General features: G+C 39.6%; 1 protein-coding gene across 2 annotated transcripts; it reads left to right on the forward strand.

Annotated features, from left to right (window-relative positions):
* The first annotated feature begins 3,086 nt into the window (after positions 1 to 3,086).
* acbd3 (acyl-Coenzyme A binding domain containing 3) lies at positions 3,087 to 13,389 on the forward strand. Of its 2 annotated transcripts, none has more exons than XM_079643210.1 (8): positions 3,087 to 3,410; positions 5,082 to 5,223; positions 5,601 to 5,741; positions 5,969 to 6,127; positions 6,367 to 6,541; positions 7,008 to 7,254; positions 8,110 to 8,397; positions 11,020 to 13,389. In XM_079643210.1, exons 1-8 carry the CDS (start codon positions 3,143 to 3,145, stop codon positions 11,232 to 11,234), a joined length of 1,635 nt encoding a protein of 544 aa, XP_079499336.1. In that variant the 5' UTR covers positions 3,087 to 3,142; the 3' UTR covers positions 11,235 to 13,389. The 2 variants fall into 2 exon arrangements, with proteins under 2 accessions (XP_079499336.1, XP_079499337.1); XM_079643211.1 differs by having other exon boundaries at positions 3,088 to 3,410; positions 6,367 to 6,520.
* Positions 13,390 to 13,590: the final 201 nt, after the last annotated feature.

The following is a 13,590-nucleotide window of genomic DNA, read 5'->3' on the forward strand; positions in this document are numbered from 1 at the left end:
TGTGGCATTTTCCTTTTCCCCCTGTATATATGAATTATGTTGTCTTGTCATTTTGTTTTCTATCTTAGATTCTGGATTTTGATTGCCTTATAATATTTCTGTTTAAATATAAAGCTCTTTATTTTTGGAGGGGCTATATATAAAGCTTTCATTATAGATTCAAGATATAAGGCTTTATTGTCATGTGTACAGTATGGATATGACAATGAAAAACTAAAGTCCCTGGCTCTTCCAACAATGCAACATAATATGACATAAAATAAACAAAACCAATTATAATAGTGCAAGAAATAGCAGAATAGATATAACAAGTATAAGTATTATACATAATTGTTGCATAGCTTGTGTCCTACGTCAGAGGGATTTTTTGTTATTTACATATGGGCAATTATAGATTCAATTTCGTGCATCGTAGTTAATTACGTTGGGTGTGGGGAGACACTAATGCATATAAAATGCGTTCCAGATCTTTACTGCATCATCATATGATTTATTTGATGCAGCTGTGACTGGTTTAAGTCATTGTGGAGTAGATTGTATGAAGTTAAACTTGCAATGCACAAAGCGACCTGTAACACAGACTAAAAAAAAACACCAACAGTTTTCTCTGGTTATATTGGTTGAGCTCTGTGGGAAAATAACTTGACAGCCATCGTCTCATTTCAAATCCAAAACATCACTTTTTGATCTCTGTACTCTGACACATACAGCATTGTTCAGGTAGGATGTTCAGGTAAAGACATTCACAGTTCACAGACTGCTTTGTCTTTGAGCCCTAATTGGGTATTGCCTGTGTGCACAGACCAGATTGCTATGCTAAAATCAGGCTGTTGAAGTTCCTGATCTTTGTAATGGACTATGACAAGGTTTTCTGAGAGCTGAAATGAACAGCAATGCTTCATCGGTCATCTGTGGCTTCAAAGCTCTTCAGGCATGAAAATATGATGTATGTAAACTAAAGTTTATTGTTAAAACCTTGTGATTCACACTCTACCTTTTCTTTCAATTTATATTTAAATCTGTTATTAGACCATGGTGTACTTATATGTTATTTGTTATTTTTACCTATTGTGTTTTTATTATAAGTACGTCTTCCCACTTTTTTATATAATATGTTAGTCTACTATTTATTATTAATCTGCACTCTTGCTGTTGTTAAAATGTCCCTGTTGCAGGACAAATAAAGGAATTCTGATTCTAAAAGTATAGCATTATCCAATTCCACACACCACATTATTTATAGTCTAAGCTACTTGCTATGATGTCCCTGAATGGGCCCTTAAAATGCATAAAACACAAACACTCTACATTAGGTACATACACAAAACCCACAACTTAAAAAATGTACACGAAAATAAACATAACATAACAGGATATTAGCTAATACTGACTGATCCCTCTTACAAAATGTTCAGTTGAAGTGATCCCAGTCATGATCCAGTTGAGATTGTTTCCAGATGTTGATCACCCGAACAGAAAAAGCTGTTTGTCCAAATGAAGATTTACATGAGGGCACCTTACAGTTCCTGATGGACCTTTATTTTATAATTGAGTGCAAAACTATGAGTGGAACCACAAGATCACTGAGCACATGTTAGGCCTTGTTATGTGGGCATTCATGGATATCTTTACACCGATGACATTTAAATATGTTCAATTTCCTAAGACTAAAGAGATGATGTGATCTTATTACTTCATTGTATATCATGAGAGGTTTGTTTATTGTAGATGTTGCTTTGACCAAAATAAGATATAAAAGATCATCGTTTATTACTGTCACAGTTGTACATTTGCAGTGTTACAGCTGCAAGAATGGGCCTGTTCAAAAGAGGCGTTCCTTAAAAAATCCACATGTAATATTTACTAACCAGTAGAAAAAAGGCTTAGAACGTTTTACAAATTGGCTTTTATGTTAGAAAATCACAGAATGCACAGGCAGCATGAAATAGAAGCTTCTAGTAAGTTAAGAAGTATTTACATTTTCTTTGGTAACCTTGCTCACTATCATGAATGTGAAGTCAGCATTGCTGTTATTACGCATGTTTAATTTTGGTGTTTTTATTAAGTCAGCATTTTTAAAATGGCATCCCATGACATTTTATTTTGACAAAATAGATTAAAAATAATGCTGGTATATTGTAGTTAACAGCCTGCACTTCAAAACATCAAACAGTCAAAACACTTTGGGTTTTCTACTGGCCATTTCCAGTTGGCAGCTTACTGTAGACACAAACAAAAGCATGTTCACACCTTTCAAGTCTGACCAATGTTTAGCCCACAGTTTGACCTGACCACTATACATTTAACCTGCAGACAGACAGGTAAACTATCCTCACAAGTTTGCAGGTACATGTTAAAATGTCATTGTCTTATGGGCCGTTGGTATAAGTTTGGCAGTTGTGTATTTGAGGGATGTTTTATAGTTACTTTACTTATAATTCATTGTAAAGGCTCATAGCAATCACAAGCAGAAGATGAGTATGATGATAGTGTGTGTACATATCTTCTAAGCAAACAATTGTAAACATTATTTGAATTCATTTCATTAATATAAGAGCTGGATAGAAAAGGTCCCTGGCCTAATACATTGACAATAAGTGTTAGTTTATTACAGGAAATATGCCATTGCTGATGTCAGTACAGGAAATGCTGATGATATATTTGAGGTAATTTAGCTTTGGTGTCTTTGTTACATAGTTTGACCATCATGTTTATTTTACAGCTTTAATTACCCCATTAAATGGATCCCAAAATGTTTATGTTTTTATAAAAAGGACTGCAAGCCAAAATAATACTATCATATTTAAACTCCAAAATATTAATATTGTTAACAGCGCAATCTATTTTATATATAAAAAGTCATTTCAAATTCCACAATAACATATTTTCATGATAAAATAAACCGTTGAATAAAAAAAATAAAAAAACGTTATGCATTGTATAAAAACAAAAAACAAAAGCATTCAAAGGAAATTCCGATTGATAACACTCCCAATTGTTAAAAAGTAAATAATTTGTGTAAATATTGATTTGATCTGTTAATGCGACGTCATTATTTACATCGAGGGAAGAAAAAACCTCCCGGAACTTCCGCCAAGACTAAACGGAAGTAGGTACGTGGCCGCTTCAGCTGACAGTCTACATGATGGCGACAGAGGTTCAGAGCGGCGACCTCGACAGTGCTACTTCCAGCCGGCTCGAAGTGTCTATCGATGGCCTCACCCTCAGTCCCGATCCGGAGGACGAGCAGCTCCAGGCCCAGGAGCCGGAGCCCGAAGCCGCGGAGCCCGAGACTGACACACCGGCTGCAGCGGGAGGGGAAGATGGAGAGACAGCCAGATCAGCCATAGAGAGGAAATGGGGCTTTCCTCTGCTGGAGCTGTATGGAATGGGCCTTCAATTCTTCAAAGGTATTTTACATGTGTTATAAATCTCACGCATGTCACGTAAAGAAGCAGATAGCAGGAAGAACTGACTTAAATACGTGTCACCCGTTCGGTGGAGTTAGCCGTTTGCTAACGTTAGCTGTTAGCTGTCACCGGGGCTGCTGCTGTCAGTCGCAACATTTCTTTAGCTTCAAAGCTAACCAGCAGTCAGCGCAGCTAACAGGCTGCTAGCTGGTTGTTAAAGGCTAAAATAAGCACGCCACTTCCGAGTGTGTCAATACGTGGCCTCAAAACAATATCATCCATATTTCCCCCTTGTGTTGTGTACCTTCTTTGTACTTTTATTTGTGTTTTGGAAAGAATAACCTGGCTTGTCAAGCGACTGCTTCATAAGCTGTAATGTAAGACGCTGTTCATGCTAACGGAATGGTGCCTCATAGTGATTTGTTTGTGGGCTTTAAACACGCCCTGCCCTGTCATTGATGCGGCTAAAGGGAGCCTGCATGTCAGCTGCTTACACATATCTTTCTCTGATCAATTAGTCGCTGACAGATCACCACTGTGCCTTAGAAGTTGGTTATTCCTTGCATTATAGTCTGATCTGAGCTCAACCCATTTGTATCCGCTAAAAGCCACGTTTCCAGTTCCCACTGGAACTGTTTTACAGTTTAACTGCCTACGCATCTGATCCGTGCACATGCCACTCCCTTACTGCTACACCTCCAACAGGAAATCCAATACAAAGCACAAGTTGGTTGCATGATAGCATGTTTTTGTTTTCTATGCATAGATCTGGAATAATTTTTCATCCAAGCAGTCTGAGTTATTGGCAGCACTATTAAGACAACATTAACAACAGTGTTATCACATAACATAGGGGGCGTGTGGTGTAGTGGGTTTTTACGTGTTCGGATCAGGGGGTCACAGGTTCAAACCCCACTGCAGTCAGCATGTCGTTGTCTCCCTGGGCAAGACACTTCACCCCAAATTGCTCCTGTGGGGATTGCCCACAGTATGTAAGTCGCTTTGGATAAAAGCGTCTAAAAAGTAACATGTAATAACCATTGCATACTTTGTGCTGCTTAAAAAAAATGGTATTTATGTTGACTTTCAAGATCCACAACTAATTTCAATTCAAGAGGTAGCAAGTCCAAACAGCATTGTGTTTAAACTGTATCAGCCTTGAAGTCTTTTGGACTTAGAAGAAATGTATTTATAAGAAATCTGGATATATAGTGTATTCCACACTTGGTTGCTCCACTTGCCTTTACCTTTCAGACATCCTCAAAAGGTACGTTCATAAAAAAAAATTGGCATTGTTACTGGTTATATAAGAGCAAAGCACTTGTGATGATTGTGCAAACAGGTTTGTATCTGGTCCCACTACACTGTGCAAGAGTAATCTCTGCTTTGTATTTGTAGTCATGTGTTTGAAGTCAAGTAGGGTGAGGTCTAATTGCGTAACCTGTAGGCCTTCACATAGAAAGTTGGACGTTTCTCTCGGATTGAAGTCACAAGGATTTTATGAGGTAACACTCTAGACAATGTAATAGCCTAAATGCTATTACTGTTGTTACTAGCATAGTGTACCATGATGACACAAGGCTGTGTTGTAGCATTCACAACCCCTTTTAACTGCTGGGTGTAAAAAAACAAATGAATGCAAATTCATTGCTCCCACATTGCTGTTCTCAGATAAAGATGGAAAGGCCTTTCACCCGACATATGAGGAGAAGCTTCGACTGGTGGCTCTGCACAAACAGGTGTTACTGGGCCCTTATAATCCTGATGCTTCACCGGAGGTCGGTTTCTTTGATGTCCTGGGCAGCGACCGCAGGTAACCCCAGCAGACATCTGGTTTTGTGCGTCCCAGTGTGTTTTCCCTTTGAAAAATGGTAGTTGTTTCAGCTATTTGGTGTCAAAATAGTTAAATAAACTAAAAATGCTATTGGCCTTTTCCACTCACATATATTCCATTATTGCACAAATGTAATGACACACAGATTTTAAGATTGAGTTCACTTAGAGTTTCTTTATGTTATTAATTAACAATGGTTGTTACAAATGCTACACATTTTAATTCCTCTTTTTTGCTATTATTAAATATGAACGTGTCTAGAAAGAAGTAAACAAAACAAGAACGTAATGACTGAGCCCATTTTGCCCAGTTGCCTATATTATTTATCCTCACCTTCAATCTTGCTCTGCTTGCAGGAAAGAGTGGGCTTCCCTAGGTAACATGGAGAAGGAGGAGGCCATGGTGGAGTTTGTCAAGATGCTGAACAAGTGCTGTAACCTCTTTGCTCCATACGTCACCTCACACAAGATCGAAAAGGAGGAGCAGGAAAGAAAAAGGTAAGGTACCCGACTCCAGTTCCAGAGGAGGATCTCTGCTTCAGTGTCTAGATACAGACTTAGTTCGGCCTATATGCATCCAGAGAACCTGGGAAAGTAGTAGTGATGTTTTAGTTTACTGACATTTGTATTGACTAAGATTTATTGACTACGGTCTATGAAATGTTTTAAGGAACTTTCCCATTTGCATAATTTACAATATCCTTCATGTCATTGCTCTACCCCAGGAAAGAAGAGGAGGAGCGTCAGCGTCTGGAGGAGGAGGAAAGGGAGCGACAAAGACAGGAGGAGGAGAGAAGGAGGCTTGAGGAGGAGGAAAGGCTGAGGAGAGAGGAAGAGGAAAGGAGACATGCAGAGGACGAACGGCTACGGATTGAGCAGCAGAAGTATGTTTATCTGCACCGCTGTCTTTTGCAAATGCTACATTTTGCATGATTATTCAAATTCTCTAACATTGCTATTTTCAAGGTCCTTGCTCGGCTGATACCTGCTAAAAAAAAAGAGACAATGCCTCCTCTATATCTCTTCTCTCTAAGATACAATCCTACAGTTGTCCAACATTCCCTCCTCTCCATTTCCTGTATTTTCTTCCTCACCAACTCTGCCCCTGTTTCCTTGTTTTCAGACAACAGATAATGGCGGCTTTGAATGCGCAGACGGCAGTGCAGTTCCAACAGTACGCTGCTCAGCAATACCCCAACAGCCCGGAGCAACAGCTGGGCCTCATCCGTCAGCTGCAGGAGCAACACTACCAGCAGTACATGCAGCAGCTCTACCAGGTGCAGCTTGCCCAGCAACAGGTAGCTGTTGTGTCATCGCTAGCATGGATAGACTTCCAGTGATTGATTTGTTGTTTTTTAGATTTACCATTTAATTTGGAATTTAGATATTTGCAAGATAAAGCATTCATTGCTATGAAAGAACACAATCTACTTACACACTTGATTGTTAGGTACACACAATAAAGCATTTGCAACAAAGGTCTTGCACCAAATTGCAATTTCAGATACTTTCAAAGGGTTTACAAAAGATGAAAACAACATTTGTTTAAAAGTTAAGCTTCTTAAATAATCTCGGTATCTTCTGATATGCTTAATCTCAAGTGAACTCGTCAGGATGAAAATTCAAGATATCAAAGTGCAGCCCTACATGTAGCCCATATCAAATCACGACTCATCATTCCAAAAGCGTTGTAGTAACTTCATAACAATCTTGGTTTAAGTCCCTAGTATGTCCTAACTCAGTGTTGTCTTCCTTTGGTCCCAGGCGGCCTTACAGAAGCAGCAGATGCAGGCGGATTCGATGGTGCAGGGCTCCCTTGAATCCAGCGGCTTCAGTAGTGGTGAACCCCTCGTCGCCTCAGCAGCAGGACCAATGTGTGCAGCTTCACCTCCTGCCGGGGAAGAAGCCCCTACCATCAATGGAGGCCAGTCAGACTCGTACTCTGAGAGCATGGACCGGGAGCCTGAGCCCGAGCCGGCAGAGGAGGTCTCAGAGAACGGCCCTTTATTAGGTTGGTGGGCTGTCGTTTTTCTCATTTATTAAAACACAGAAACAACTGGAAGGAATCTAAGCTCAAACTAACAAAGCTTTATACCAGAACTTGAAACCTGATTCTTATCTGCTGTGTCCTTGTTGATGTGACCTGAAGGGCAGGAAGGAGAGGAGCTCCAACAAGTGATACATGATAGGCTGCTATCATCCAGCCACACATTGTGCTTTCACAAGAGTAGGCACTCGCACCAGCAATGAACAAGGCCTTGGTCTGATTCCAAAACATACATCCTGAGCCAAATGAATTCCCTATGCGTGGCTCACCACTCTCAAAACAATGTTTTGAGGAAAGATGGATGGTCAGCCAGCACTGCAGAAATAAACTTTTGACATTTGGCACACATGCTCTCTTTGACTGACACACACACACACACACACACACACACACACACACACACACACACACACACACACACACACACACACACACACACACACACACACACACACACACACACACACACACACACACACACACACACCATGTATACATCACTTCAGGGGACATTACATTGACTTACATGCATTTCCTGGAGACTTATCCTAACCTTAACCAACACATGCCTAACCCTAACCATTACCAACACCCATAAGGGAGGCCAGTCCCCACACGTGACTGTAAACAGATTTAGGTCCCCACAAGTATAGTAATGCTAGGCCACACACACACTCATTCGTGTAAACATATGGCTTGTTAGTTGAGCTAGATTGGCATTTAGTCTGTTTGCTGGAAAAAAACCATCTAAAAAGGACAGCTGTATAAGCAGATTTCGCAACAGATTCTAACATGTAATTTTGTGTTCATTGCTCACAGCTGACTCCCCACCAGTCATCGCCGCCCCCTCCATGTGGACACGGCCACAGATCAAGGACTTCAAGGAGAAGATCCGGCAGGACGCAGACAGTGTGATCACGGTGGGCCGCGGTGAGGTGGTGACAGTGAGGGTGCCCACCCACGAGGAGGGCGCCTACCTGTTCTGGGAGTTTGCTACGGACTATTACGACATCGGCTTTGGGGTCTTCTTCGAGTGGACGGACGCTTCTACTGCCTCTGTCAGCGTGCACGTGTCAGAATCCAGTGATGAGGACGACGATGAAGAAGGTGAGATGTTTGAATATACCTGCAGTGTTTCTGATTTATAAACAAAACTAAATAAAACCAAATTGGCAGGCGTGACATGACCTTTAGTGGTGGTTGTTTAAATAAACAAAATGAAAAAATATAAAACTTTTACTAGCAATTCCCTTAGTTACACTAATGCATATACAAGAAAAATACACCATTATTTCATTGTTTCTCTTTTGATCTAAGGTTCAGAGCCATTTGCTATGGTGACTATATACTACATACAATTAATTACATAATAAGTAATGGTGGTTATGGAGCTTCATCTTTAAGTGGCTGCTTTGAATAAGAATGTATGTTTTATTGATTTACCTACTTTGCTCATTGGCCAATGAAGAATTGTTTAACTTCTTTTCAGATATTATATTCTTATCTCAAGTTCAGAACTTTACTACGCCATAGATAAACATCACAGTTGTAACGGAGGAATTCCTGCTTGTGTTCTTACGATGGAAACCAGAGCAGTGGTGTGAAAAGAAAGGAAGGGAGGCAATATGTGAAGATAAAAGACAGTTTTATGCAGTGGAATTGGCTTGCTTTTGTTAACAGCAATTACACCTGTCCTTCTAAACGTTGCTTCTAATTGTCAGCTGGAGTAGCAGTAGCATTTTTGTGTTTAGTGCAGGGCTCGACATTATAATTGGCCCGCTGGCCCAGAAGCACTATTTAGACACCCCGGGCCAGCATAACGTACTATCCACTTGCCTGCTCGGGCCACAAAAAATATTGCTTTAAAAAAAAAAGAATTGTCCTGTGGTATTGGTATTTTGACAAGCAATTTAGTTAAATTGTTTTGTTTATTAACGCTACAACATAGCGTTATGTGAGTCGGTTGTCGTTGTAGGGTGAAAAGCAAACAGCTGTTTGCTGCGGAGCGCGAGCAGGCTCCCTTGAGCGGGAGCGCGCTCCTTCACTACAGACTATCGCGCCACCTAACCATTCGCCATTAAGGTTTTTAATACCAGCGGTAACCGGTCAAGCGCCGGGCAAAAAACAATCTTCAAATAAAAGAAAGTAAAGTCACCGGAGGAGTTAAAGGAGAGTGACAGGGAGTATGAGAAGAAGAGGGAGAGAACGTTTCAGCCAGCTTGATTGATGGAGTTGGCTTCTAGTGCAGTGACGCGTCCTAAAACCCTTTTATATTCTATCGATTAGATTTATGATTCGAAAATTATAAAAGTAGGGTAGACATGTGGAGATTATCCAGCTGAACAAAACGTGCATTTATCAAACAGGTTTGTTTTCCACAGACCTTATTTCCAGCTATTTTCCAAAACCCTGTGGAGAAATCCCATTGCTTTTTGTCAAGGAAACCAGCAGCTTATACTTCCTGGTTTCAGGACGTGTCACTGCACCTCTCAATATGATGCCAATATAAACAAGGTCTTCTGTCGGCTCTGTACATCAATGCCGACCTATGCTGACAAGTAAGTGAAGAGTAGAAAATATAAAGGTATTGGCTTTAGGGAAATGTCCCAGCAGAATGAAGGTTCTAATCTAATCTAATCTACTACATAGCCATAACATGTCTAACTCCTAATGACAGGAAGACAGAAAGCGCTTTATACAAATAATAATACTCATAATAATAGCTGACATTTTTTGACAATGACCACAATATCATTATTTTAATAAACCAAATATGAACAATTGAGGAAATGAGGAAGAACTGATGATTCAAATGTTGTAGTACAAGTAGTAATGTAGTTAGTGCATAAATTACTATTGCGACAAATGTGTTCATTTTCTTCATTATAAGTCGATTTTTTTTGGACGAATGCTCCGGGCCAGTGGTTACAATGGTGGGGCCAGTGATAATACAATGCCACCGGCCCGGAGTGGCATTTTACCCTTAATGTCTACCCCTGGTTTAGTGTAACAACACTTAATTTTGTGCAAGATATTTTGTCACAATTTGTCATGAACCTTGTGTTAACCCCGGGTTAACAATGGTGCAACGTTATGCCAGTATTATATGTTATTATGTTAATGCCTTAGTCCTCATGTGCAATGGGATTTCTTTTGCGAACACTGCACAGAACTTCGAATGGATTTTGGTTTGCTCAAATTAAATAATGTAATGTCCATTGTGTGATCAGGATTGTGGTAAAAAACTAACTCCATAATATTAAGGTTAATGATAGCGTTGTATAGGGCTGCTCGATTATGGCACAAATCATAATCTCGATTATTTGGGTCAATAATTGATATCACGATTATTAAAAAGGATTATCCATTTACTTTGAAAACATCAATTTATTGGAGAAAAAAAAATGTGAACAGTATGTTTTTAACAGTTGACTACCATGATCTTTAAGTAAATTCAACTGAAAAACCAATAATACAAAAAAATGTCATTTTAAAAATAAATAAATAATCGTTTTATTTCGATTACGTTGTTTTCGTAATCGTTGCAAGCCATAATCGTAATTGCGATTTAAAATACGATTGAATTGGGCAGGCCTAGCGTTGTATAACGATAGCGTTGTATAATGATAGCAAAGCCTTTTGTGTGTGTGCTATTCCTAATGATGAGACTCATTGGTGATTCCTTCCTGCTTTCTGTCTGAGCAAAACACATTGTTCTTGTGTCCTCAGCTGATCCCCCCAGTGAGGAAGAGAAAGCGAAGAAGGAGGCGGGGAAGCCCCAGGTGGATGAGATTGTGCCGGTGTACCGGCGGGACTGTCATGAGGAAGTGTATGCTGGCAGCCACCAGTACCCCGGCCGCGGAGTCTACCTGCTTAAGTTTGACAACTCCTATTCTCTCTGGCGCGCCAAGAGTGTTTACTACAGAGTCTACTACACCAGATAAGCCTGAAAACAGACACAGGGGAGCCAAGGAGTGTGTTCATATATATGTGTGTGTGTGAGATGTGTGTGTAGGTGAAGATTTGTATGATGGCAGCCTGTATGCGTGTGTGTGTGTGTGTGTGTGTGTGTGTGTGTGTGAAGGAGATACCAGATCTGTTCTGGACAAAACCACCAGAGGGTGACAAAGTGACACATCTGGAGCCCTAGATTTGATAATGGACTAATATGTGTGTACTTTGTGTGTATGCGTGTCTCATGATACACCCATGCTAGAGCCTGTCATCGAGCCCTTGGAAGAGGAGTGTGTATTCCTATTGTAAATCCATCACCTGTCCTCACTGCTCTCACATAGACCGAGCTGTAGGACTTCGCTCTCATATTGTATTCGACCACCTTTCCCCCTGGGCTCCTCTTCTGTCAGCACCCAGCCCTACACTGTCCAAAGTGGCCTTGTGGCTGCTTCTGCCCTGAGTGAGACGCTTTCATAGCTGTCAACGGAAACCAGGCAACCAAGCACTCTGCGAGCCAACGTTTCCTGTTTGGTCGTAATAGTGGTTTGTTGTTTATCCCACACGAACACAAGACAATGTTGAAAATCGAATTATATTGCAAATGTACTTCATAACACTATGCCTCTGGTCCAACAGAGCCTTTGCCAAGTCTCTCTCACACATTAAAAACACCGTTGTACAAAAACCATCTTTTTGTTGTAAAACAGTAGTCTGTTATTCTCTCCCATAGCCACCATGCATATGTGAAGTTTTGAGAAAATGTTCAGTGGAAGTAGTGCACTTTTTGGCTTATCTCTGGACAAAAGCAGTCTGTCTTTCCCCTTTATTTCTTAATATAATATGATCGACAGAGAGCACCAGGAGTAGATATTTTGAAATGGGGTCTGCTGGCAAAATGCATGAAGGACAGGCAAGAAGTCATTCCATGGTTACTGTCATGATTGTTAAGGAGTAAATATACAGTAGAATGAAATGCACATGGAAAAGTAGGCCCTAGGGCTTTATAAACTCAAGCATCTCAGTGTGTTATTCAGAATAAGACGTTAAAAAACCTGATCAAATACATAATTTGTTCTCTCGTTTCTACATTACTGATTACATAAAATAACCCAGTTTCCTTTGCTAATTATTCTACATGATTGAATCAAGAAAAGGAGCTAGTATTACTACAAATGTTAGATCTTTATTAACCCCAGAGGTTTTTGTGTTTGAGTTATGAGATGCTGCACTCAGCTCTGACACACAAATAATCCTTAAAATAAAGAAAATCCATCTTTTGGAGGTCATGATACATTGTTACATCTCTGTGGCGCTCAAAACACATGAATTCCATACACAAAATGCAGTGTTGGTCTGTTTGTTTTTCCTTTCTGGTATGAATGAACTCAAATTGTCATCTCGATTAAGGTGTTGTGAATAAACTAAGATGATGTATTTGTTGGTGACGTGGTTGCTTACTTAACTCAGTTGGGACAACTTAGTGTAATCAACTTTTGTTTCTTAGTTAATTTGTTGCCATTCTTGAGGGTTTTTTTTCTGTTCAGTTTCACATTTACATGTACATGCTTTATGTACCTACCACCGTGGTGCATTTCGAGCAGTGTGTGTTACTTTATCACTCATCGAGCTGTATTTGTACATTGTTGTGTGTGTATGCAACCAATCTTTGAAGACACAGTGGTGGAGAAACTTGCAAATTGAATAATCTTCCAATGACCTTGCTGAGTGTAAGTTGATATTATTTAATTAAAGGCCACTCCTGCCTCCCATCCATTCAATGATTTGTAAAAACAAAATGGCTTAAACAAGCCATACAGTTCAAGAAAGTTCCCAAATGTTCTGATGTGTGATGTTTGTTTTTCTTATTGCTCACCAAATGGTTTGAGTTGACTTGTTCAAGCCTTGTATGTAAATAATTCTATAAATGAGTTTATGTATGGGTTTTTAGATGTGGAAGAAGGCTATGGTTTTGAGAATCAATGCTCTGTAAAATAAGGTGAATGAGATATATGTATACATTTTAACCCGAATGAAAGTCCAAAACTCGTAGAAAGTTTAAAACAGTAAGACTATTGACATTACAGACAGAAAAGCTCATCTTTTTGTATTGTTTTGACTTGATTAAACCTATGTTCATCTCTAAAATGGTTTTGTTTGCTTTTGTAATTTCACAATTTTTTATTTTGTCTGATGAAGCTTTAATGAATTCAAACCTTTAATTTATAAACTGCTTAAAAAACATACATTGTATCGGGAAAACCAAATGTGTATTTAATAAGAAAATATTCAAAATGCAAGGACATTAAGAATGGTATTGACATACTCTACTAATAAGTAGGCTACAAC

Source organism: Notothenia rossii, assembly GCF_949606895.1.
Source record: "Notothenia rossii genome assembly, chromosome: 8".
NCBI lineage: Eukaryota > Metazoa > Chordata > Actinopteri > Perciformes > Nototheniidae > Notothenia > Notothenia rossii.

What these genes read in the sequence shown, in the direction of transcription:
- acbd3 (XM_079643210.1), top strand. Translation starts at nt 3,143, where the DNA reads ATGATGGCGACAGAGGTTCAGAGCGGCGACCTCGACAGTGCTACTTCC. An exon ending in GTCCTGGGCAGCGACCGCAG is followed by an intron (nt 5,224 to 5,600) that starts GTAACCCCAGCA and finishes CTCTGCTTGCAG; the next exon opens with GAAAGAGTGGGCTTCCCTAG. An exon ending in GAGGAGCAGGAAAGAAAAAG is followed by an intron (nt 5,742 to 5,968) that starts GTAAGGTACCCG and finishes GCTCTACCCCAG; the next exon opens with GAAAGAAGAGGAGGAGCGTC.